Source organism: Aspergillus uvarum (genome assembly GCF_003184745.1).
Source record: "Aspergillus uvarum CBS 121591 unplaced genomic scaffold BO82scaffold_1, whole genome shotgun sequence".
In the NCBI taxonomy this organism is placed as follows: domain Eukaryota; kingdom Fungi; phylum Ascomycota; class Eurotiomycetes; order Eurotiales; family Aspergillaceae; genus Aspergillus; species Aspergillus uvarum.
The window spans coordinates 447,345-468,489 of NW_020291298.1; the positions used below are offsets into that span (position 1 = coordinate 447,345).

Sequence of the window (21,145 nt, forward strand, 5' to 3'; positions counted from 1 at the left end):
TCGCTGGTTTGCGCGCACCCCGGAATCCCCACTCCACCCCGACTCAAATCCTGGAGACTGGAGACAACTGTCGGGGAAAACCTGTCAAGGTCGGTTCGTGCATGCACAGGTCTGGGGTCTGGGGGAGCTCTGGCCCCCCCGCCTTTCCTCCAATTTTCGCCTCCCCACCAGGGTTGCGTTCGGTTTAGCGTCCACTCTAAATGCTGCATGGGATGATGCTAGGGCGTAGGATGGCTTGATATAGCGCTTGCCACCTGGCTGCTGGCACGCGGCATGGTAGCTTATCTGCTTATGGTCATCCTGGTTCGAGTTCGGCCGCCTCGCATATTTATACCCACAGCCCACGTCGCCTGCTGCATCTTCTCTTTCCTTCTCTTTTCTGTCTGTGTCTTGCGCTTCTCATCATCAGTCCTTTGCAGCCCCGGTTGGCTTTAAGAGGTGGCCCTTCAGGACGACCACCCGGTGAATCTCACCTATTCGTTCTTGTTCTATCCTCCCTCCTTTAGACTGTCTCAGAAACCCCGTCGTCAAGATGATTGAAAAATTTATGTCAAAGCGAGGCTACAACTGGTGAGTCTTGCTCGTTCAGCAGGCTATTTTCACTCTCCTTCTCATTAGTCGTTCTCCAGGTTCATTTCCTTAGTTGCGGCAGCATGCATGGTGCTTTATGGTTATGATGCTTCAGTCTACAACTCTGTCCAGGGCTCGGACAACTGGACGGCCTACTTCCATAACCCGGACAACAATATGATTGGAGCCGTCAACACAGCCTACACTGTGGGTGCGATTTTCGGTGGTTTCTTCCTCGGTGGTCCCATTGCCGATTTCCTTGGCCGCAAGATCGGAATGGCCATTGGCTGTGTCTTGGTCATTGCTGCCACCTTCATGCAGTGCTGGTCGCCGCGGGGCAGTATCGCTTGCTTCCTTGCTGGACGCTGTATTATCGGTATTGGCCAGGGTATTGCATTGAGTGAGTGACATGCGAGACATCCTATCAATCCAGGATTGCAGCTAACCGTGTATGTTCTCCAGCTGCCGGTCCTATCTACATCGGTGAACTTGCACCGCCCGAGATCCGCGGAAAGATCATGACTTTCTGGCAGATGTTCTACTCTGTTGGCTCTTTCATCTGCTTCTGGATCAACTATGGCTGCACGAAGCATTCAAAGAGCCTGGGAGAGTGGGACTGGAAGCTGGTCGTCATATTCCAGCTTCTCGTTCCCGTCATTATTCTAGCTATTCTGCCTACCATTCCCGGCTCGCCTCGCTGGTATGTTTGTCACTTTTCGTTTCTTTTTTCCTTTTTCGATCAATGACAAAAACGGACCTTGCTGATCTTTTCATAGGTACGTCCAGCGTAAAGACGATATTGAAAAGGCGCGCTCGGCTCTCCGCAGAGTCCGTGAGACCGACGAAGAGGTCGAGGAGGAGCTGCTCAAGATCCGGGAAGCCCTCGAATACGAGAAGGAGGCCATCTCGAGCAACTACAGTGCGCTCTGGAAGGACAAGTCCCTCCGCAAGCGTATGGGATTAGCCCTGGTCATCAACGCCGGTCAACAAATCACCGGGCAAGGAACCCTCAACACCTACTCCACCAAGATCTACGAGAAGGTCTTCACGAGCGCCAGCAAAATCGCCCTGATCAACGCCCTCAACGCCACCTTCGGTATCCTGTTTACTCTGAACGCCGTCTGGGTCATCGACCGCTTCGGACGCAAATTCCTCCTGATTGTCGGTGGTATCGGGATGGGGATCTGCATGATCATCGTGTCTGCCGTCGAGACCGAGACCCCGTCGCCGGGTGGTGCGAAGACGGAGTCGGTGGGCATATCGATCGTGTTCTTGCTGTTCCTGTTCATCTTCTTCTGTAAGTGCCGTCCCCGTCGTTTGCGGATAAGCAATTCACCACTAACGGGCGACAGACAAACCATCGTGGGGAGCCACCGTCTGGATCTGGACGTCCGAGGTCTTCTCCATGAACGTCCGCGCGCAGGCCGTGGGCATGGCCTCGCAGACCCAGAACGTCGCCAACGCCATCGTGCAGCAGTTCTTCCCCACCTTCCTCAACAACTGCGGGTTCTACGCGTTCTACATGTTCGCAGGCATCAACTTCCTGCTCGCGCTCTTTGTCTGGTTCTTCATCCCGGAGACCAAGCAGGTCCCGCTCGAGGAGATCGACGCGCTTTTTGGGGGGGCCAACCACGTCACGCAGGGCGAGGACCTGTTTGCCCACGAGAAGTCGATGCGCGTGACCAGCGAGAAGCCGTACGCCACGACGGTCGAAGATGCACGGGTTTAGATTTTTTGGGGGGATTGCCTGAGATCGTTCGCCTGATTAGTTGTATATACACTAACTACTGTGGTAGCTGGAATAATAGTATTGATGATACCCGGTTGGGATTTGCCATAGTGCTCAATTGACGTAGAGTGATCCAAGAGTGCTCATGATATCTCACTCCTTCAGCGTATATACACCGTCCTCGTAATCCTTCGACCAGACAATCGCGCTGTCTCGCTCACACACTCCCACCGTACAACAGAGACCCCCTCCAGATGGAACTCATATTCCCACGTAGCACCATCACTATTCTCCCCAGTGCCACAGACACGATACCACCTATGCCCACTATCTTTCCCACCTACTTCCTTCTGACCAAGTCCACCATCAAACCCCGCAACAATCAACCTCGCCTGCGAGATTTGTATCCCATGCGAGAACCGCTCCACCGGAGGTGTATTTCCATCACCCCCAGCACGAGCCTCGGCATCACCATCCCAAACATGGATCCATCCGCTCCGCTTGCGGTCCACGAATGCAGACCCTACTCCATCGCCGAGAAGGCGATACACTCCCCGCTTTATCCTGTCCTCTAGGATGATACTGCTCCTGCGTGATGGCTCTGTGGAATCTGGTCGCGGGAGTTGAGTTTGGGGTTGAGACCGGGGTTCATCCTGGGGTGCATCCTGGGATTCAGTCTCCGTGTAAAGATACTCGCGCTCGTACCCGCACCCGGGCCGGGTGACGTAGCGGGGTTTGAAGGTCGCGGATCCGGTTGTCGTTCGGACTGTCTTGTTATCTGATTGTTCTGATATCGGAGCAGAGGACTCTCGCTCTGGGATTGTTGATGTTGTCGTGCGGGAGAAGTGCCACGCGCCGTGTAGGGCTCGGAAGATGGCTGTTGCTGTTGCTGTTGCTGTGCGAGGGGTCGGGGAGAGGGTGGTGGCTAGGGAGGTTAGGGTCTTTGTGGGGTCATCGGGGGGTGGAGAGGATGCTGAGGGATAGGGATAGGGGTATCTAGCCGGTATAACGGGGTCAAGCAGCGTGTTCGGCTGGTCTGCGTCTGAGTCAAGGTCTGGGTCTGGGTTTCGGCTTGGGTTTAGGACAGGCAGCCGAGAAATCCCCAGCTCCCTGGCGAAGGCCTCCATGAGGCCGACGTAGTCGCCCATGGGGAACTGGCTCCGTTGCCTGGTTTGGTTGCGGAGGCGGCGCAGTTTCTCTCGTTCTCGTTCGGTTTCCTTCCCGGTTTCATCATCAGCAAGGGCAGGGGAGCGGTCTGGTGCTGGATGCTCCGCTGGCGATGTACTCCAGCGCGCGGCCAGACTCCGCGCTTGCATCTCCATGACCCCCCAGTAGGGACCGCGGTAGAAGCCCACGAACCCCAGGTCCGGAATTTCGGAGTGTGAGGTGCCCTTGTTGTTGAGGATGAGGGGGACGAATGCGTCGTCGGGGGAGTATTCAAGGGTAGAGAGGACGGAGGGCGGGAGGAAGGCGAGCGAGTCGCTGGGCGTGAAGCCCGTGGCGAGGATGATGGCGGCGACATCTTCCAGGACGCTGGTCTCGCCGTTCGGCAGCGTGATCTCTAGACCGGCGCGATTGTTCGAGGGGGTGGGGGTCAGGTGGGCGACGCGGCCGATGGTGACTTTCACCGCACCGGCGCGCACGTATTCCGCGTAGTCGTTGCCGATGGCCACCCACGAGGGTTGCATTTCCGTCGAGATGCCAAAGCTCCCGATCCGAGCGTACTCGCTGCCCAGCAACTGGCCGAACCAGGCGTTCGATCTAGAGATCTGGTCCGGAGAGAGCGGGCCAACTGCGTACTCGATTGGGCCCGGGGGGCGGCGGGCGCGGTCGTAGAAGACGAGGTCGAGGGGGAGGAAATTCACAGGAGTTCCGGGTGCTTGGTCCGGGGTTGGCTTGGGTAAATAGGTCGGAACCGTCCAGAACGGACGCGAGCAGATGTGATGGACTTCGAGCTGCCCAGGCTCAGGGTTCATGGAAGAGAGGTGCAACGCCACCGCCGACGCAGTCTCCACGCCGGACATGCTGCCCCCGACGACGACCAGCTTCCCCCCAGCAGCAGCACCATCATCACCAGATGTCCCAACCCGAACACGCTCCAACAAAGCCCGCAGATCATCTATCTCCTGCACCGCAGAACTATGCACCGCCCTCTCCTCCGCAAACACCCCCGTCAACCCAGGGATATCCGGTATAAACGGCCGCGCAAAGTACCCCGACGCGACGACGAGGTAGTCGAAGTACTCCGTCTGGCGTTGTGGCGTAGTTGGATCCCCATCCCCATCCCTACAAAATCGTCAGCAAGCAACTCTCACCCCGCATCGAATCCGAAAAATGAACCCTCCCTGCACCCACTCCACCACCCACCCGGCCCCAGCCCCAGCCCCAACCCCCGAATCCGCATCCGCACGAACAACCCCGGTAACCTCACACCCCACCCTAACCACCATACCCCCCTCCTCATCCTCCTCCTCCTCCTCCTCCTCCTCCTCCCGCAAAAGAAACCGCTGGGCATACGCATCCAGATATCGCCTTACCTGCCTCGCGCGCGGAAACATCGGCGGCGGCGGCGCCTGCTCACCACCATGGCCATCACCCCCGGCATCATTCCCGAGGACCGTCTCCCACCCGAGATCCGAGAAAGCAACCGTATACCGACTCAGATTCGTGGGCATGGCGGGACGGACGCTCACGGACGCTCTCTCGCGCGGAGTTGGAGTGCAACTCGTGTGCTGAGCGGTGCCCGTACCCGCTCCATCTGTCTCGGGGATGTCGGTGGCCCAGAGCCCGCCGATACGATCGGTTTTCTCGAAGATCGTGGGAGTAAACAATCCCGTGGGGGTGCTGTGGAGGAGGGTTTTGGCGGTGACGAGGCCGGCGGGGCCGGCGCCTTGTCCATATATGTTCGTATTAGTTTTGGGGGGGGGGAATTGGGGCTGGGGGGGGGATGGGCGTACCGATGATGGCTACTTTCTTCGGGTGGGGTTGGGGTTGGGGCATGTTGTCGCGAGGTGGTGAGGTGAGGTGAGGTGAGGTGAGGTGAGGACTCCGTATTGTAGATAGATAAGTTGGTGAGTGTAAGGGAGGATTACCCCTCACCGTCCCCCGCACTACTACTTACATTGCACTAGATTTCCCCACTTGGGTAACGTAGGCAGTCTGCCGTGCTTACGGCACCGTTGGCCCCACGCTGCAGATACTAAGGCTAGGATTTGTGGGAAGGGAAGCTTATCTTGTTAGTTAATTTCTCTATCAGCTTTCTATATATAATCTTAACATCTACACTGTGCGAGAAAATAAGAACAGAAAAAAACAGGAACCAAGTGTGTCGTTACATTCATTCCAAATACAGGGCCCATGCTAATTGTCGAAGCAGGAATATGTGCATAGTGTACAGCCGTATCTGCGGGCTGAAGGGATATTGATGAAGGTGGGTTGGGGGTATATCGTTCGATCACTCCTATATGTCACGGACATGATCGAGAGGGGGTTGAAGTTGAAGACGAGATATCTGTCCGTGCTCGACGGGTCACGGTAGGGAGCTCCATCACGGATGATACCTCAAGTGATACTGGAGTGCAAGCCACCGAGTGCGCTCACAGACGGTGCTGCAGCGGCGAAGCAGGCGCAGGAGTCTCCACCGCCGGGGAGGCCAGCGGCGTATACGAAACCGAAGGCGACACATCCTTCAACTCCAACCGGGTGACGAGCTTCTTCCACGACTCGAGACCGCGCAGGGCGTGCTGCTTCGGGGTATCGGGGTGGGGGTCGGCGAGGGTGCGGGAGAACAGCTCGAGGGAGACCCAGCCCTCGAAGCCGGTATCGAAGAAAGCCTGGGCGACCTCCTGGACCGGCAGGTAGCCACCGCGGTCCTCCTCGAAGGCGAACAGGCGGGCGTTGCGCGACCAGTTCATACGGGTGGGCTGGCCGGGGACGTGGAAGGGGTGGGCCTCGTCGAGGGGGGCGCTCAGGCGCTCGCCGTCGACGATCTGGATGTAGAAGACCTTCTTGACATCAACGCAGGCGCGCAGCTTGGCCAGCGAGGCGGCCAGGTCGGCCTCGGCGTTGGGAGTCTTGCCGCTGGGGTGGGCCGGGTCCGCGTATACGCGCCCGGCCAGGTTGAAGGTGTCCAGACACAGGCCAAAATTGGGGCGGTCGACCTGCTGCACCACCTCCCACGAGGCGTCCCACGTGTCGACGTGGTTGCCCCAGCAGAGCGCCTCGTAGACGAACCGGAAGGGCGGCGACTGCTGCAACCCCAGGTCGGCCACCCGCTGCAGGTCGGCCACGATCACGCGGCGGTCGCCCGTCGTGCGCAGCTGGCCCGTCGCCGGGTCCGCCAGCAGGAAGTTGGAGGGGATCTGGATCAGGTCGGTGTCGAGGATGCGCGCCAGCTCGAACCACCGCGGCAGCTTCTCGGTGACCATGCGCTCCGACTCCGCCCGGTCCAGCAGCCCCTCGTAGAAGGAGAAGGGCTGCAGGCAGATGATGCTCAGCCCCAGCGAGTCGCACAGCCGGCGCACCTGCTTGGCCGCCGCGGCGTGGTCGCCCTGGAACAGGGTTTTGGCGAAGTGGTCGAGATCGTCGAAGAACAGCTCAATGCCCTCGTAGCCGTGCAGAGCAGCCTGGTGCAGCTTGCCGGAAAGACTGTGAATGCCCGGTCGACCCAGCGACATCGAGGCAATTCCCAAACGGTTCGGCATGTTGTACGGTGTAAATGAGATGGATTGATGAACGGGAGGGAGATATGGAGAAGGAGGAAAAGGGGGAGAAAAGAACTTTTGAAGGGGAAGGAAGTTGAGGCCGGAGGGGGGGAGGGGGGATCTATATTATGACCTGTCGAAAAGATATGATGTGATAGATACGAGGGTTTGGAATGTTATCGTGACGAATGGACGAATGAACGGGCCGCGTCACCTATTTCTAAGCGTTTCGGTTCAGGGGGGAAGAAAAGAGAGAGTGCTAAAAAAGCAATTTGTTGATAAAGCGCAAATGGCCGAGGGAAGGCTCATGTATTGGGGGCAGATGCCTTATACTCTTTCCCACCCTAATGGAGACCATGCAGGTGGAAGGTGGAGGAGATCCATTCTTGCAGGGCTTGGGGAAGAATGATTGTCGGCAGAACCCAGTTAGGGCTGGCGGATTGTTCTCTGCTCTGGTCAGTGGTCCGAGTCCGTGACGGGCGGCCGGGAAAGCGCTTTGCCCAGCCACTTCCTCCTCTGCATTTATCCGTCCGTCACACAATAGTGACAAGAGTGCGGCAGTGGCGTCGGGAGACCGCGGGACTGACTGCATCCTCCCTCATTCCCTTTTCAACCCTTTATCCCCCCTTGTCCACCTATGGTACTCTCTCCGTGTTCATGTTTTTGCCTGCCAGTCAGATTGTCAAAAGATCAGGCACCTGAGTGTTTGTTGGTAATACAATCACTCTCACCTGGCTCTATCGCTCACTCGCGCCCCTGCAACCGCCACCGCCATCGTGTCTTCCTACTTCCTCAAACCTTGATGCTACACATCCCGGGTTGCGTGCCTTGGCCATGGCACCGCCAAGGGCGTACCAAGAGATGGCTCACCGCTCCCTACCAATAGAGTTTTCATGGCCCAAGATCTGATACGACGGACAATCAAACAGATTATCAAGAATCTAACCAGGTCTGTCATAAACAATAGGTATGTTGATTATCGAACAATCGTGATATCCAAGACAATAATAAAGGAAATACATTAACAGTCATCCGTAGGTCATTGTTAGCCCACCAGGCTAAAATGTTGGGGAACACATCAAAAATCCACAAGCAAGGCATTAGACCTTGTTCGCCGTGTCTTCCACCTGATGCACCTCCGACTTGGTGAAGCCGGACTCCTCCAGGTCGCGGCGGAACCGCTCTTCGTCCTCGCGCATCTGCTCCAGAACGATGCCGTGCGCCTTCCACACGGGCTTGATCTCAAACAAGGGATCCATGTTCTCCAGCGGAACACCCTTCGTCTCGGGGATCAAGAAGTACACGAAGATGAACGAAAGGATCATCAAGGAGGCGAAGAAGAAGTACACGCCATAATCCATCTTCTCGAACATCTGCGGCGTGAACCGCGAGATGAGGAAGTTCCAGAGCCAGTTGGATCCCGCGGCGCAGGCTTGAGCCAGCGACCGCACATTGGGGTCAAACATTTCCTAGAATGGCCGGTTAGCTTCGATCGGTCGGCCGTGGAGCAGCAGGGAGAGCTTACCGAGTTGATCACCCAGGGAGTACCGTTCCAGGTGGGGGTGTAAAACGCCGTCCACAGGTAGAAGAAGAAGATGGCAGCGATGCCGCCGCCGTTGAGCGACTGAGTGTTGTTGTTCACGGGATCCGCGATCTTGATGTACGCGCCAATGATCCACATACACACGGAACCGCCAATGGCACCGATCAGCAGGAGGTTGCGTCTTCCCACCCGGTCGATCAGCCAGAGGAGCCAGACGAAAGTCACTAGGGTCTTGACCACCCCGAAAATACCCGTGGTCAACAGACTCGAGTTGGTGCCCTTCAGGCCGATCGATTTGAACACGGTAGGTGAGTAGTAGTTAATGGCGTTAATGCCCGAGCCGTTCTGCCAGAAGAAGAGCATGCTGCCGAGGAACAGCCGGTACAGGATCTTCTTGTTCGTCCAGGCGGCCTTGAAAGGCTTCCAGAAGCCCAGTCCGATCGAGTTCCGCTGCGCTTCAATGGACTGGTCGATGGCACCGATCTCTTCCATCATGTAGATGTGGTCCTCGGAGATCTGGCGGATCCAGCAGAGGTTCTTGATGGCCTCCTCGCGTCTCCCACGGAGGAACAGCCAACGCGGCGACTCCCGAACGAAGACGATACCGATAAGTAGCAGACCCGCAGGAATCAGCTGCACGGCAAAGGGGATGATCCATTGCTTGTGGCTGGGAGCCAGCGTCTCACTGACACCATACTGTTTTCGCATGGTTAGCCCGAGTCCAGTAAAAATAGACGTAGATAAGACTCACGTTGATCCAGAAGCCGACCAGGCCACCGATTTGCCACCCCAGCTCATAGACACCGACCAACCGGCCGCGGATGGCAGGCGGGGCCAATTCGGAGATGTAGATGGGCGTGATGTTAGACCCAGCGCCTACGCCAATTCCAGCCAGGACACGACCAACGTAGAGAAGGCCCAGACCCCGGTCGGCGTTGACACCCAGCATCAAGCCCGCCCCCAGAATGAAAACCAGGGCAGAAGCGAGCAAGCCCCACTTCCTACCCCAGAAATGCCCGATCGGGTACGCAAAGAATGCTCCGAAGAAGGCCCCAGCTTGGTAGCAGGAGACGATGTTGGCACTGACCAGGTTCTGGGTGGCCTTGGACATGGAAGCCCAGTCGAATTCGTCCTTGAAGGACTGCAGCGACAGCGTTGTCCCAATGAAGGCACTGTCGTATCCGATCATGCATGATGTGAACGAGGCGACCGCCGCCAAGAGATAGATTCTCCAGTTGTAGACCTCCTTAGGCGTCGGCCTATCCTCGACCATGGAGAGAATGCCCATGATGGATGATGATCACCCCCTGGAGTTAGAGATTTGTTTAGATTTGTGTCTTGTTGATGGGGGGGGCAAAGACGGGAGAAGGCTAGGGGAAGGAGAAAACAGAGAAGAAGGGTAGAGAGTAACGAGCTAGGTGAGAGGTGTTTGAGGGTCGTGCTGATCTGAGAGAGATGTTGATGATGGTGAAAAGGAAACAAATCCTCCTCCTCGAGGAAGTGGGCTTATATAGCTCAGACTACCTTCCCCAGCCTAAGCAAAATCCGGGGTGCGGAGGGAGGCAAAACTCAGGCAAATCAAAACCCCAGATATCAAAGGACTACACCAGAGAAAGTATCGTGGAAAAACGATGAGCGGGAAAACGATCCATGCGCAGAGCAGAGAGTAAACACGCCCAGCGAATTTTGCAGCGGGCAGCAACAGCAGGCCAAGGGAATGGGAAGGAGAAGCGCAAAGTCTGTCACCACGTGTGCTGGGGCACGATTGGACCTAGACCAGCTTGGCCCTCGCCAGACCGTAGACCGTGACTAACTCGCACCACGGACAGGAAAAAGCATGTCATGTGCCCCCGGACTGCGTCTATTGGGGCCAGAGGGTGCGCTCCCCCATGGGATCTGAGGCCGATGTTCGGCCTGGCGTATCCACTTGGGAGGAACAGGAAACTTAGAAAGCAGCAGATTAGGCGAGGGGCGGGCGTGTCAGTTTGTGGGGAGGGGGGGCGGACTTGGATGGGAATGGGAATGTCGCGCGTCGCCCACAGAAACCGACGGGCTCAACCCGTGGGAAACTGAGATGCAAGCCCCAAGGCTTCGCATTCAGCGGACTCTGGGCCCAACCCTAAGCGGGAGGTGATACGAAGATCGCACATTACGCGGGCCAATGAACAGAGGCCGATAGCGACAGTGGCTGGGGAAAGTGCTTCGCCGGCGAAGGTCTCCCCGTGGGGAAGAAGGAAGAAGAACAACAGAGTGTGACAGAGACTAAAGCCGCGCCGTCGGAGTTCTCGGGGATTAGCGAGTGGCGGGAAAAGGGTTCTGCCCGTTGGCTGCGTGAGTTCATGCCGCTGCAGCAGTCGGCCAGTCTGGCAGTGGATCCATGCCATCGAGCGTGATCCACTCACCATCAGCCTATTTTCCATGTCCCAGGAACCGAGTGAGGGGCAACGGAAGAGAGATTGAGAGCACAGCACTTGGCCGTAGCCAGCAGCCAGCAGCCAGTAGCCAGTAGGTGGAGGTGGGGTTGACACAGGAAGAATGGAGAAGAAGAGGGGCAGAGCAGAGCAGAGCAGAAAAAGGAAGAGCCGGGAGAGTGGAGGTAAAAGTCAAAGCCGAAAGATCTCTCCCGCAACCAGAAAAAAAGTCTCGTGGGAGCCTCGACACCTGAGGGAGAGAGGGGATTGAGCCCCCCTCGTCATTGGCCTTAAATGTTTCCCTTTCTCTCCTTCTCTACTCTCTCAATCCTCTCCTCCCTCCTCCTCCTCCTCCTTCTTCTTCTTCTTCTCGTTACAAGGAACGCAATTGCAGGCAATTCACTTCTTTTTGTCTTCCTCTTCCAACCCAAACACCACAACCTCCACCATGACCTCCACGAACAACCAACCCGAAGAGCCCATCACCATTCCCGCGGACCGGGATGGAGTCGCCTACCTGTACGGCCACCCGCTGCTGAACTCGCTTTCGCCCCCTCTACACAAGACCGTCTACGAGAAGCTGGGACTGAACTGGATTCAGATCCCGCTGTCGAGCGTGACGGGCACGTCGGAGACCTACCCACCCCCTTACACGCGGTCGCCGCCGATCGACAAGTTCCTGGCGTCGATCCGGGCGAACCCCAAGTTCGTGGGGTCGTCGGTGACGATGCCGTGGAAGGTGGCGATCATGCCGCACCTGGATGAGCTGACGGAGGACGCGCGGCAAGCCGGGGCGTGCAACACGATCTTCCTGCGGACCGACGAGAAGACCGGGGAGCGGCGGTACGTGGGCACCAACACCGACTGCAACGGCATCCGGGAGGCGCTGGTGCAGAACTCGCCGGACCCGGCGGGCTTCCGCGGCAAGCCCGCGCTGGTCGTGGGCGGCGGCGGCACCGCCCGCACCGCCGTCTACGTCTTCCGCAAGTGGCTCGGCGCCAGCCAGATCTACATCGTCAACCGCGACGCCGCCGAGGTCGCCGCCATCCTGGAGGAGGACCGCCAGCGTAACGCCGGCGTCGACAGCGGCAGTCTCGCCCCAATCATCCCCGTCACCGACCCCGCCGTCGCCGCCTCCCTCGAGACCCCCGCCGCCATCGTCTCCGGCATCCCCAACTACCCGCCCAAGAGCCCCGAGGAGATCAACGCCCGCCAGGTGCTGCAGGCTCTGCTCGGGAGCAAGGACGACGCCAAGCCCAAGGGCGTCATCCTGGAGATGTGCTACCACCCCGTCCCCTGGACCGAGATCGCCGAGCTCGCCGACGCCGCCGGCTGGAAGGTCATCCAGGGCTCCGAGGCCCTGATCTGGCAGGGTCTGGAGCAGGCGCGGCTCTGGACCGGCCGCGATATCATCGGCACCCCTGGAGTCGTCGATGCGGTCAAGGACCTGGTCGCCAAGACGATCGCCGAGCGGACGCAGCCCAAGTCTGCTTAGTTTTGGTTGCTGATGACACCTTCATGGTTTTATGATTTCTTGTACAGAACTCTAGCATACCCGGAGCATTTGCTTGTTGTTAAAAGAATATACAAAAAAGGAAATAGATGACTTGTATATATTGGCCTCTTGACATGATTCGTGTCCCATCTTTATCAGTCTAGTAGGCGACGGTATATTCACTGTATGCTGCTGTTTCCGTAAAGTATCTATCTGTATTGCGGCATGACTTAGGCCCCCGGGCGGGAGAAGTCCAACTGCCGCACGCGCTTCCATACTTCGCGCACCGTGCGCTCTTGCGATTGACGCCCAGTCTCGGTCTCGGACGGTCCAGCGGGTCTGCTATTGTCAATCACCAGTATTTTACCTTTGGGGGGGGTACAATCACAAACCTAATACCAAGATACAACCGACTTCCCAACTTGTACTCCTCAATAGGAGCTGTCTCCGGATCCTCGGGGGGGTTAGCCGTCGTGACCAACCCACCCGCCTCCAGAAGAATGGCAATGCCCGCAGCGACATCCCTAGTATGCCTGGTCAGTATTTCACCCCCAGACAAATAGCCAAAGCCAGCAAAGCAACAACTCACCACTCCCAACAACCGCCCTCCCACCAGATATCAAACGACCCCATGGCCGTGTAGGCGAGATCGAGGGTGGCGCTGCCCAGACTGCGCACGCCGTGCACCATGCCGCCCTTGCCGCCGCGGCTGCCCGTCTCGGCCGCCAGGTTCAGGAAACTCTCGATCTTGCGGTACATGTTGCCGTCAGGGATGTCGCGGCGGTCCTTGCCCCACTCGCAGGAGAGGATGCACTTGCCGGGGGCGGTGGGGGGCATCGGCGGGATAGACGGCTTGTGGATGAGCGGCAGGCGGCGCTTCTCGTTCAGCCAGGCGCCGCGGTTGACGCACGAGGAGAACAGTTGGTCCTGGAAGGGGGCGTAGATGACGCCGATGACCGGGCGGTGGTTGACGATGAAGCCGATCGAGACGCAGAACATAGGGAAGATGTGCGTGAAGTTGACGGTTCCTGGGGGGGGTTAGTCTTCTACGGTTGATGGGTGCAGATGGGGCACCTACCGTCAAGAGGGTCGATACACCATGTCGGCTGCTCGTCGATCAGGTACTCGCGGGACTGGCCCTTGGCGTATGATTCTTCGCCGAGGAATCTGCATTCGTCGGTTAGTCAGTGGATCCCGGCAGGACTGCATGAGATATGGGAGAACGCACTTGTGTGCGGGGTATCGGTCGTGGATGGAGCTCTTGATGAATGCTTCGACATCTGGAATGCAGTGAGCTTGGTGCGCGGCGCTATGTTTGGGAAGGTGAAAAGAAAGGGGGGTCTGGGGGTTCTCCCCCAGGAAGCCGTTATTGGAGACTTGGCCGGGGTAGGCGTTCCGGGGGAGAACCCCCAGACCCCCCTTTTCTTTCAACTTCCTGGATAGGAGGTATTTCGGGGCGTGGTGTATAGCAATGAGGGGATCGCGCACCTTCGTCCGTCTGAGTCACAATGTCCACCGCGCTGTCTTTCTCCTCGATCGTTTGGCTTCCACCATCGAGCCGCTTCTCGACGCTCTCGAGCAGCAGCTGGCCGGCCTTGCGCCCGAGATCCACCGCGAAGGCGTAGATCTCGTCCAGCTGCTCCTGGCTGAACTCGGGGGCTGCCATTATCACTTGGTGTTGGATGCGGGGTAGGTTGGGTCCGTCACTGGGTGGGTCGCTTCCGTGTACGCACAGTTCGGTGCACAGTTCAGCAGAGACAGTGTCTAGTCTATAGTCTAGGGTGTATATGCAGGGTATGAGGCAGAACAAGACACGAGGATAGAGGCGAGCACGACGTTGCGATGAAGAGCGAGCAAGCTCGGAGCGGCGATAGTGAGGAGGTTTCCCGCTTCTTTCACCGCTGATAACCGACTTATCAGTGGGGCCCTGCTCCCTCACGTGGGTCATCCGACTGTTGATATGCAATCGGTAAGCATCAATGCATTGCCACTGGTTGAGTAGTTGCAATTGATCTTTATAGTTTGTACGAAGATCTAGCTGCTCCAGTTGCCCTATCTTGCAAAGCTTAATGATCTCGCGTAAGTCCCTATTCATGCAAGTAAATAAAAAGAACGCCAAGCAAGTTTATTTACTCTGCTGCTATTCACGGGTCGCACCGCTGACACAGATGAGTGATGTCGAGGAATCGCATTCCCGGTTGACCATGAGCGCTAAACTTGCATGTTTATATTGTAAGTACTGTACCTTCGATGGTGTCAGAGAACCTCTCATTCTGCGCTGTCTTTCTCGGCCCTTTCCAACCCGGCAGAGTCATTGACAGCAATTGACAGCAGTACTGAGTCCCTGTTAAATCCAGGCCATACTACAAACACCACTGGATTTTGTTAATTTGTCTTAGAACACTCTATCTATATTCTTAACCCCGAGAGGCATACAACAGCGTGGATAATAAGGCACGTGCATGAGTCCCAGCTCCTGCCCAGTGCCCTGCCCCCATTCTCGCCACTGGAGCTCAATTGCTCAGTCAAATCAAGGCAAACAAATATGGGGAAGGGGATCGATCGTCTCATGGCTCGATTCCACCCTGCCCAAGCCCTGTCCGAAGGGAGATTAATACAGCGACAGTTTATGAGTGACTCAAAACTCTGCCAGTCAAAGTGGAGCCGGAGCCGGCAGTTCCACGAGATCGAGGGTGATCTGGTCTAGCGATGGGTAGGTAGGGCCAGTCCCAGGCCCCAAAATCAAACAGAATGCATGTATGCATGCACGCACCTTGCAAATATGTGATAGTAGCTACTAAAGAAAATAGAGCATGAGATATGAGTAGAAACCCCTGAAATCAGGCTTGGAATCCCTCAATGTCAAAGCCATTCGAATGAGAAGAAACCAACAAAACCACACGGCGCTGAACCAACCCCTTCCACCTCCCCACAAACCGACCACTGGTATCCTGAGTGGACTACTCACTCACCCAGCAAAGTCACCTGCTCCTCAGAAACTGCTTATCCACCATTCGCAGCTCAAGGCCAGCGGTATCGTTACGAGGAAGTGTAAGCGTAAGGGTAAGTTCGGCTCGGCAGGCTCGGCACCCCCCCGCACATTCTTACATGCAATAAGCCGGCAAAGCCCTTTCCCTTACGCTCGGGAAAGCCTTTTACCTCTGCAGTGCAGTGCCTCGGCTCGCGGCGCAACCTACTTCTACATACGCTTGCTTTGCATTACATTCCACTGGCTGTGCATATCCAGAATAGACAGAGTAACAGTGACAACCAGCCAATCTGATTGAGCCCAAGGAGTTGCGCTGCGCTGAATAATGCATGCATGCGTGCAGGATATCCGGGTTGTAAGGTAGTAGGGACCAACACTTCTCCGCAGTCTGCAACTGGGTGCGGTGCGCATTCTCCAAGATCGATGTCCGGATAGTCGACAGTGTATGTACAGACGCCACGGAGATACAATGCAAGAAGCGTCGATTAGAGCAATTCAGCACCGCCACTGCACAGCATTAAATAGAGCCAGCTGTGTGAGCGCCCATAGATCCTCAAAGTGGTAAGTGAAAATCGGCAAAGCCCAGGATAAGAAATAAGCCTTGCTTGCCTGCTCTGCCAGCTCCAGCACCGAAAATAAATGGGTTTAACCCCGCATTTCCACTCGTTTTTCCAATTGCCCGCACCACTCCGACCGCTTCGACCAGTGGCTTCTTCCCAGGAATAAGTTCTTAAGCAGGCACTAGACTTCTAACCCCAGTTCTTTTTCCCAATCTTCCAACCCATCTCCTCCCACCCCACACCATACAACCTCATCCACCATAACCACCACACCACCAACCCTCAACCATCCTACGCAACAATGACCACCCCCGCCCCCAAGAAAATCCTCCTCCTCAACGGCCCCAACCTCAACCTCCTCGGCACCCGCGAACCGCACATCTACGGCAGCACGACCCTGCCCGAAGTCGAGACCGCGTGCGTCGAGCGCGCCACCGCCCTCGGCGCCACGCTGCAAGCCTTCCAATCGAACCACGAGGGCGCACTCGTGGACCGGATCCAGCAGGCCCGCACGGAAAAAGTCGACGCCATCATCATCAACCCGGGGGCGTACACGCACACGAGCGTGGCGATCCGCGACGCGCTGCTGGGGGTGGCGATCCCATTCATCGAGCTGCACGTCAGCAACGTGCACGCGCGGGAGCCGTGGCGGCACCACAGTTACTTCTCCGATAAGGCGAGTGGGATTATTGTTGGCTTGGGGGTGGATGGGTATACCATCGCGGTTGAGCACATCGTCAGAAAGTTTGGGAAGTTGGAGTATAACTAGCTTTTTTTTAACTTGTCTTGCTTGTTTGGGGGGGGTTTGGAAAATAGGGGATTCCTGGTTGTGGAAAATATTTGGGAGGGAAAAATGGATTACGAGTTAAGGGGGTCCGTCCTGTGGGTATAAAATGGTATATAGCGGTATATGTATATGACCTGGTTGATATTTGTATTTACATGGCTGCCACTTTGCAGCGGTTGCTCCAGATTGAGCATGTCCAAATAGCCCGTTTAACCATCTTCATGGTTGGCCTTCAGAAATCAGAGCGGACCGCTCTAGCCGGACAGCTGGGCAGCCGGCAGCCAGCCGCATCATCGCTTCGCAGCCTCAACCGCTTGAGACTCCCGTCGTACTACCCCCGGCTCCGGACACGGCACTTGCTGCTGCGTCTGAGCCAGGAGAAACGGCTCCACCTGCGTCGAATACGAGTAGATCTCCGGGACTCCCGCGTCGGGGACAAACCCCAGGTTTTGCATGAACTCGGGCTGGTTATCGGTTCTGTAGCTCAATCAGTCACGGGTCTGGAAGCAACATGGAATGCAAACTTACTTCTCGGTCCCATCCAGCGACGCTAGCTCATCGAACAACGCATCCAAGTCAGGCGCAATCTTTGGCCGTCGCGGCCCGTATCCGTCGATGTCCACGAAAGAGCCGAATGCAAGATTGGCGTCGCTGTAAGGTTGCTGGTACTGAGGGCCGCTAGGGTGGAATGATGAGGTCAGGTCGGGTATCATGGGCGTGCTATTCATAGGCTTGGAAGAGGAGATAGAGGTGCGCGGGTTATGGGTCATAGATTCTTTGAGCTGGGATGGGGGTAGTGGCGGCTCCGTGCCATGCGTGGCGATATTCAGCGACGGCGCTGGAGTGGGTATCGATAAAGCAACATTCTCTTCTAGATTGGGGGTTCTCATCCAGGTATGAGAGAAGAAGGCATCTGGGGTAGCAAAGTTGGACCGCGGTTCATCCATGGAGCTCACTCGACGGGCAACTTCTGTGGGCGTTTGTAGGGTGGATGGTGGGTAAGCATTGTGAGAGACCGACTCTCTGTTCGACGCACTCCTTGGTCGACTTGCGACGGGATCAACAGGGGTAGGCACGTCAAGCGCTCGTTCGGGTGGTACAGTCCCTCCAGACTCTCTTCCTTTCACATTCCAGACTGTAGCAAGATGCGCTGAATATGACTGGAGTTTATGTTTCAAGCCCGGGTCGAGCTCAAAAGGAAGCGACGCGTTGGAGCTCTCTGATGCCGAGAATGCGGCAAATGTCAGGATCATGCCAAAGGTAGGGCACGTGGCCGACAGGCTGTAGGTCTCCATATACGTCTGGAGCAGCGACAACAGCCGCTTGGAGCTTTCCACGGCTCGCTTCTTTATTGGTAGGTCAGGGACCATGCGATCGTCTCGCTGAGATGCGATTTGCAGACTGAGATTGGTTGCGACGCTCTCGTATACCATCTCGAGCGCGAAGATATGCGGCGAAGCAATCTTCGACGACTGGTTCGGCGCAGTCCCCACACGATAAGTCTTCGGCAGGGCAGACACCCAGAGCTGTAGCTGGCGCTCCAGCGCCTCCAGATGCGATATCGGACCTGCCGATGTCTGCTTCATGCAGCACAAATCATTCAGGATGCACATCAGCGAAGTGAGGCGGTTGAATGCACTCAAGGCGTGCAGGGGGCCGCGATGGAACGAAGCCCGCGACGACTCGACCGGGCGCAAACCAGTCTGGTCTTCCCACGGATGCCATTCTTCCAGCCCGTCCTCGTTGACCGGGCCAATGCGTAACAGTTCGTCTTTGCGCAGCGACGGCACCTGGCCTGTCTGCATCGCAACGAGCGTCTCCAGGATGAAGCAGCCGAGGGACACATGCTTGGATCGTGCGGTGCTTTTCCCGTCGTCGGTGGTCTTAGGCTGCCCGGTCGGTGGTTGGTTCAAACCAAGAGCCTGCGATATCCGCACAGCCTGTCCCACCAGCAGCCACGCAGCTGTCCAGTCCTGCTGCCCGATCTTGACCAGGGACAAAATCAGGAGAGCCTGGACATGTCCTAGCTCGTGGACCCCATCTGCGCCCGGAATGAGACATTTGGCCGTCGCATACAGGTGGCTCGGGTCGGGTCGTTCAGCAGAAAACTCTGTCAGCTGCCGAGTTGCGGATATTGATGCGTCTTGGATAGAGGCGAGAGTCAATACGGCCCATAAAGCGGCATGATCTCCTGAGCCTGGGGCGGTAGGTGAAACGTAAACATCGTCATCATCATTGTGTCGAAAGGCCGTTCGAAGGATGTCGTGTTTTTCAAGAATCGGAAACCAACAGTGTGTATAGGTGAAGTAGATGTCGAAAAGAGGCCATGCATTTGAGGGTAGCTGGGGGGGTTTCTGCATGACCGGGTCGGAGTTGGAGGTTAGGTGGGAGGGCAAACGAGCAAGAGAGGGGTTGGACAGCTCGTCGATGGAATCGGCGGAGAAGGTGGTCTGCGTGGACGTGTCTCGGGTGACACGGATGGCGGTGCTCCTCGCGATGGCTGATGCCGCTGTCGGGGTCTTGCTCGGAGAGACCACGGTCAGAGAGCCTTCGCGCGCTTCCGGCAACACGTCCGAGAGATGCCATTCGAGCGCATCGGATGAAATGACGCTGCTCCCTTCAGCATCCTGTGGCGAGTACGTCTCCCCGGGGAGTCGGACCGCTCCCTGATCATCATCGGGTTGCTCCAAATAGGTTAACAGCCGCTCGATCTCCTTGAGGACGATACTGTTTTTCCACGAAGAGAGCAGTGTGTCGGAGCCTTCGGCTTCCTTGCCCATGGTCGCGAGGTGGCTGGGGATATTGGCGGCCCTTAACAGGGCGCGCACCACCTCCTCACTCCCCTGGATCTTGTTGAAGACGAGGCCCCATAGCAGCTCGAGGGTGCGAATGTAACCGGTCGGGAGGCCGCGTTTCTTGGGATTGGCCTTGTAGGTACATGGACGCGAGAGCGAGGCACAGGTCGAACAAACGGGTTGCACCCCGTCACATTTGTCCTTCTTGGAGCGACAGCTGTCGCAGGCGCGTGAAACCCGTTGGCGTTTGGGATTGGAGGCGAGATCGTCTGCGGCCGGGGTCTGCTTGCCCTCCTCGTCGGCCTCCGTTAGACGTCGTTTGGACTTACTGGCGCCCCCGGAGGCTTGGCGCGTGTCGTTGTTCATGATCGTCTATCCCACGGTCCACTAGGTCGTTCCGGACGCATGTTCATCTTCAGGATGTGTCGCAGCCGGGAAGAGATGAATGCTTTGCCGGTGGCTGTTTAGGCCATATATTTTGGTGCTGTCTGACTCGGCCCCACTATGGATGCGATTGTCGACTAGGAGGATTGAACACCTTTTTAGTTGATCTGATTAGGAGTGTAAGTCATAAGCCACCAACAAGAGCGAGACTAATATCGGAGCAATCGGCGACAAGTGACAGGGGGGTGGTGGTGGTGGTGGTGGGATAGTGGGATGGTAGGATCTGGTTAGTGTGTGGGTGAAGTGTGGGTGTGGGAAAGTGGAAGAAAGGGAGGGATAAAGGAAGGAGGAAGAAAAATAGGTTAGGTAGTAAGCCTTCAGTAGGCGTGTGTTGCGTGCACAATGCAATTCAATTCAATTCAATTCAGCAGTGTTGGGAAGAGCGCAAGAGATCGAAAAGGCGGAGAAAAGAAAATGGAGAGGATATGACGGGCTGGAGTGAAAAAGTTGGGGAAAGACCGACCCTAGACTGGAATGGAACTTGGGAACTTGGAACTGCTTACCCGCGACGGACTGGACAGTTTAGGTATTGACTACTATGTAACTAACTGACTTGGTTTGTTACGTGGTTTAGTCATTTAGTCAACTAAATATTACAGATCCATGGGAGACTTTGGAGAGAGGGGAGAATCCCCCATTCCCAGTCCCCGGTCCTCTCAGAGAGAGCCGATTGGAAAACGCTAAGAGATTCCCGGTAAACAGGATCGAGTAAGGTGCAGCACGCTTTGGGTCAACCCTCTCGCTTGGGTGGCGGACAACCCCAGCATTGTCATTATTCATCTATTCTTACTCGAGGAAAATTACTCAGTTCCTTTCTGTGTCTGTTAGACATTAGCTTACCAGGACAAATAAAATTACCTGTGTAATTAATTATGTCCAGGACTCATCCTCAGTAGAGAATGGTTGGGCTGGTCGATCGACATGCGTCCAACCTCCCCCATGCTTTGACCCCGAAGCTAAAACAGAGGCACAGCCTCCTCCATCCGATTTTTCATTTCATCCCCCGCGGGGTAAGGGAGAACCTGAGAAACCTGGGTGAGAAAAAGAGAGCAAACAATTTAACCATTCAACCTTCGCGTCTCGGAAAACGGAATCCCTCCGGACTGGAGAAAACCTGGT

At 56.6% G+C, this 21,145-nt stretch overlaps 8 protein-coding genes across 8 annotated transcripts; 3 read left to right on the plus strand and 5 right to left on the minus strand.

The window, feature by feature from the left end:
• The first annotated feature begins 342 nt into the window (after positions 1–342).
• BO82DRAFT_349646 (putative MFS sugar transporter) lies at positions 343–2,371 on the plus strand. The gene is made up of 5 exons (XM_025633923.1): positions 343–570; positions 630–970; positions 1,033–1,270; positions 1,347–1,867; positions 1,923–2,371. The coding sequence occupies exons 2-5, from the start codon at positions 658–660 to the stop codon at positions 2,297–2,299; spliced, it is 1,449 nt and encodes a 482-aa protein (XP_025497333.1). The 5' UTR covers positions 343–570; positions 630–657; the 3' UTR covers positions 2,300–2,371.
• A 31-nt stretch (positions 2,372–2,402) lies between these two features.
• BO82DRAFT_349647 (uncharacterized protein) lies at positions 2,403–4,620 on the minus strand. Its single transcript, XM_025633924.1, has one exon. It carries the CDS (start codon positions 4,321–4,323, stop codon positions 2,461–2,463), a length of 1,863 nt encoding a protein of 620 aa, XP_025497334.1. The 5' UTR covers positions 4,324–4,620; the 3' UTR covers positions 2,403–2,460.
• Positions 4,621–5,565: 945 nt separating this feature from the next.
• On the minus strand, positions 5,566–7,055 carry BO82DRAFT_388173 (sugar phosphate isomerase/epimerase family protein). Its single transcript, XM_025638362.1, has one exon. The coding sequence runs from the start codon at positions 7,000–7,002 to the stop codon at positions 5,896–5,898; it is 1,107 nt and encodes a 368-aa protein (XP_025497335.1). The 5' UTR covers positions 7,003–7,055; the 3' UTR covers positions 5,566–5,895.
• An 883-nt stretch (positions 7,056–7,938) lies between these two features.
• BO82DRAFT_3631 (sugar porter family MFS transporter) lies at positions 7,939–10,060 on the minus strand. The gene is made up of 3 exons (XM_025636879.1): positions 9,297–10,060; positions 8,528–9,241; positions 7,939–8,471 (listed from the first exon to the last, which is right to left on the minus strand). Exons 1-3 carry the CDS (start codon positions 9,831–9,833, stop codon positions 8,103–8,105), a joined length of 1,620 nt encoding a protein of 539 aa, XP_025497336.1. The 5' UTR covers positions 9,834–10,060; the 3' UTR covers positions 7,939–8,102.
• Positions 10,061–11,301: 1,241 nt separating this feature from the next.
• BO82DRAFT_324509 (shikimate dehydrogenase family protein) lies at positions 11,302–12,451 on the plus strand (the record flags this gene model as incomplete). The annotated part of the gene is made up of 1 exon (XM_025632828.1): positions 11,302–12,451. Exon 1 carries the CDS (start codon positions 11,405–11,407, stop codon positions 12,449–12,451), a length of 1,047 nt encoding a protein of 348 aa, XP_025497337.1. The 5' UTR covers positions 11,302–11,404.
• Positions 12,452–12,681: 230 nt separating this feature from the next.
• Positions 12,682–14,313, minus strand: BO82DRAFT_388176 (inositol monophosphatase family protein; the record flags this gene model as incomplete). The annotated part of the gene is made up of 6 exons (XM_025638363.1): positions 13,940–14,313; positions 13,680–13,731; positions 13,530–13,618; positions 13,041–13,479; positions 12,844–12,975; positions 12,682–12,793 (listed from the first exon to the last, which is right to left on the minus strand). The coding sequence occupies exons 1-6, from the start codon at positions 14,115–14,117 to the stop codon at positions 12,682–12,684; spliced, it is 1,002 nt and encodes a 333-aa protein (XP_025497338.1). The 5' UTR covers positions 14,118–14,313.
• A 1,907-nt stretch (positions 14,314–16,220) lies between these two features.
• On the plus strand, positions 16,221–16,950 carry BO82DRAFT_349651 (type II 3-dehydroquinate dehydratase). The gene has a single exon (XM_025633925.1). The coding sequence runs from the start codon at positions 16,302–16,304 to the stop codon at positions 16,767–16,769; it is 468 nt and encodes a 155-aa protein (XP_025497339.1). The 5' UTR covers positions 16,221–16,301; the 3' UTR covers positions 16,770–16,950.
• Positions 16,881–20,402, minus strand: BO82DRAFT_349652 (putative C6 transcription factor QutA). The gene has a single exon (XM_025633926.1). It carries the CDS (start codon positions 19,946–19,948, stop codon positions 17,312–17,314), a length of 2,637 nt encoding a protein of 878 aa, XP_025497340.1. The 5' UTR covers positions 19,949–20,402; the 3' UTR covers positions 16,881–17,311.
• Positions 20,403–21,145: the final 743 nt, after the last annotated feature.

Excerpts from the sequence above, each read along its gene's own strand:
- BO82DRAFT_349646 (XM_025633923.1), top strand. The coding sequence starts at position 658 with ATGGTGCTTTATGGTTATGATGCTTCAGTCTACAACTCTGTCCAGGGC. Across the intron at positions 971-1,032 it reads TGGCCAGGGTATTGCATTGA|CTGCCGGTCCTATCTACATC; the intron begins GTGAGTGACATG and ends TATGTTCTCCAG. Across the intron at positions 1,271-1,346 it reads ATTCCCGGCTCGCCTCGCTG|GTACGTCCAGCGTAAAGACG; the intron begins GTATGTTTGTCA and ends ATCTTTTCATAG.
- BO82DRAFT_349647 (XM_025633924.1), bottom strand. The coding sequence starts at position 4,323 with ATGTCCGGCGTGGAGACTGCGTCGGCGGTGGCGTTGCACCTCTCTTCC.
- BO82DRAFT_388173 (XM_025638362.1), bottom strand. The coding sequence starts at position 7,002 with ATGCCGAACCGTTTGGGAATTGCCTCGATGTCGCTGGGTCGACCGGGC.
- BO82DRAFT_3631 (XM_025636879.1), bottom strand. The coding sequence starts at position 9,833 with ATGGGCATTCTCTCCATGGTCGAGGATAGGCCGACGCCTAAGGAGGTC. Across the intron at positions 9,242-9,296 it reads TGGTCGGCTTCTGGATCAAC|TATGGTGTCAGTGAGACGCT; the intron begins GTGAGTCTTATC and ends ATGCGAAAACAG. Across the intron at positions 8,472-8,527 it reads CTCCCTGGGTGATCAACTCG|GAAATGTTTGACCCCAATGT; the intron begins GTAAGCTCTCCC and ends CGGCCATTCTAG.
- BO82DRAFT_349651 (XM_025633925.1), top strand. The coding sequence starts at position 16,302 with ATGACCACCCCCGCCCCCAAGAAAATCCTCCTCCTCAACGGCCCCAAC.
- BO82DRAFT_349652 (XM_025633926.1), bottom strand. The coding sequence starts at position 19,948 with ATGAACAACGACACGCGCCAAGCCTCCGGGGGCGCCAGTAAGTCCAAA.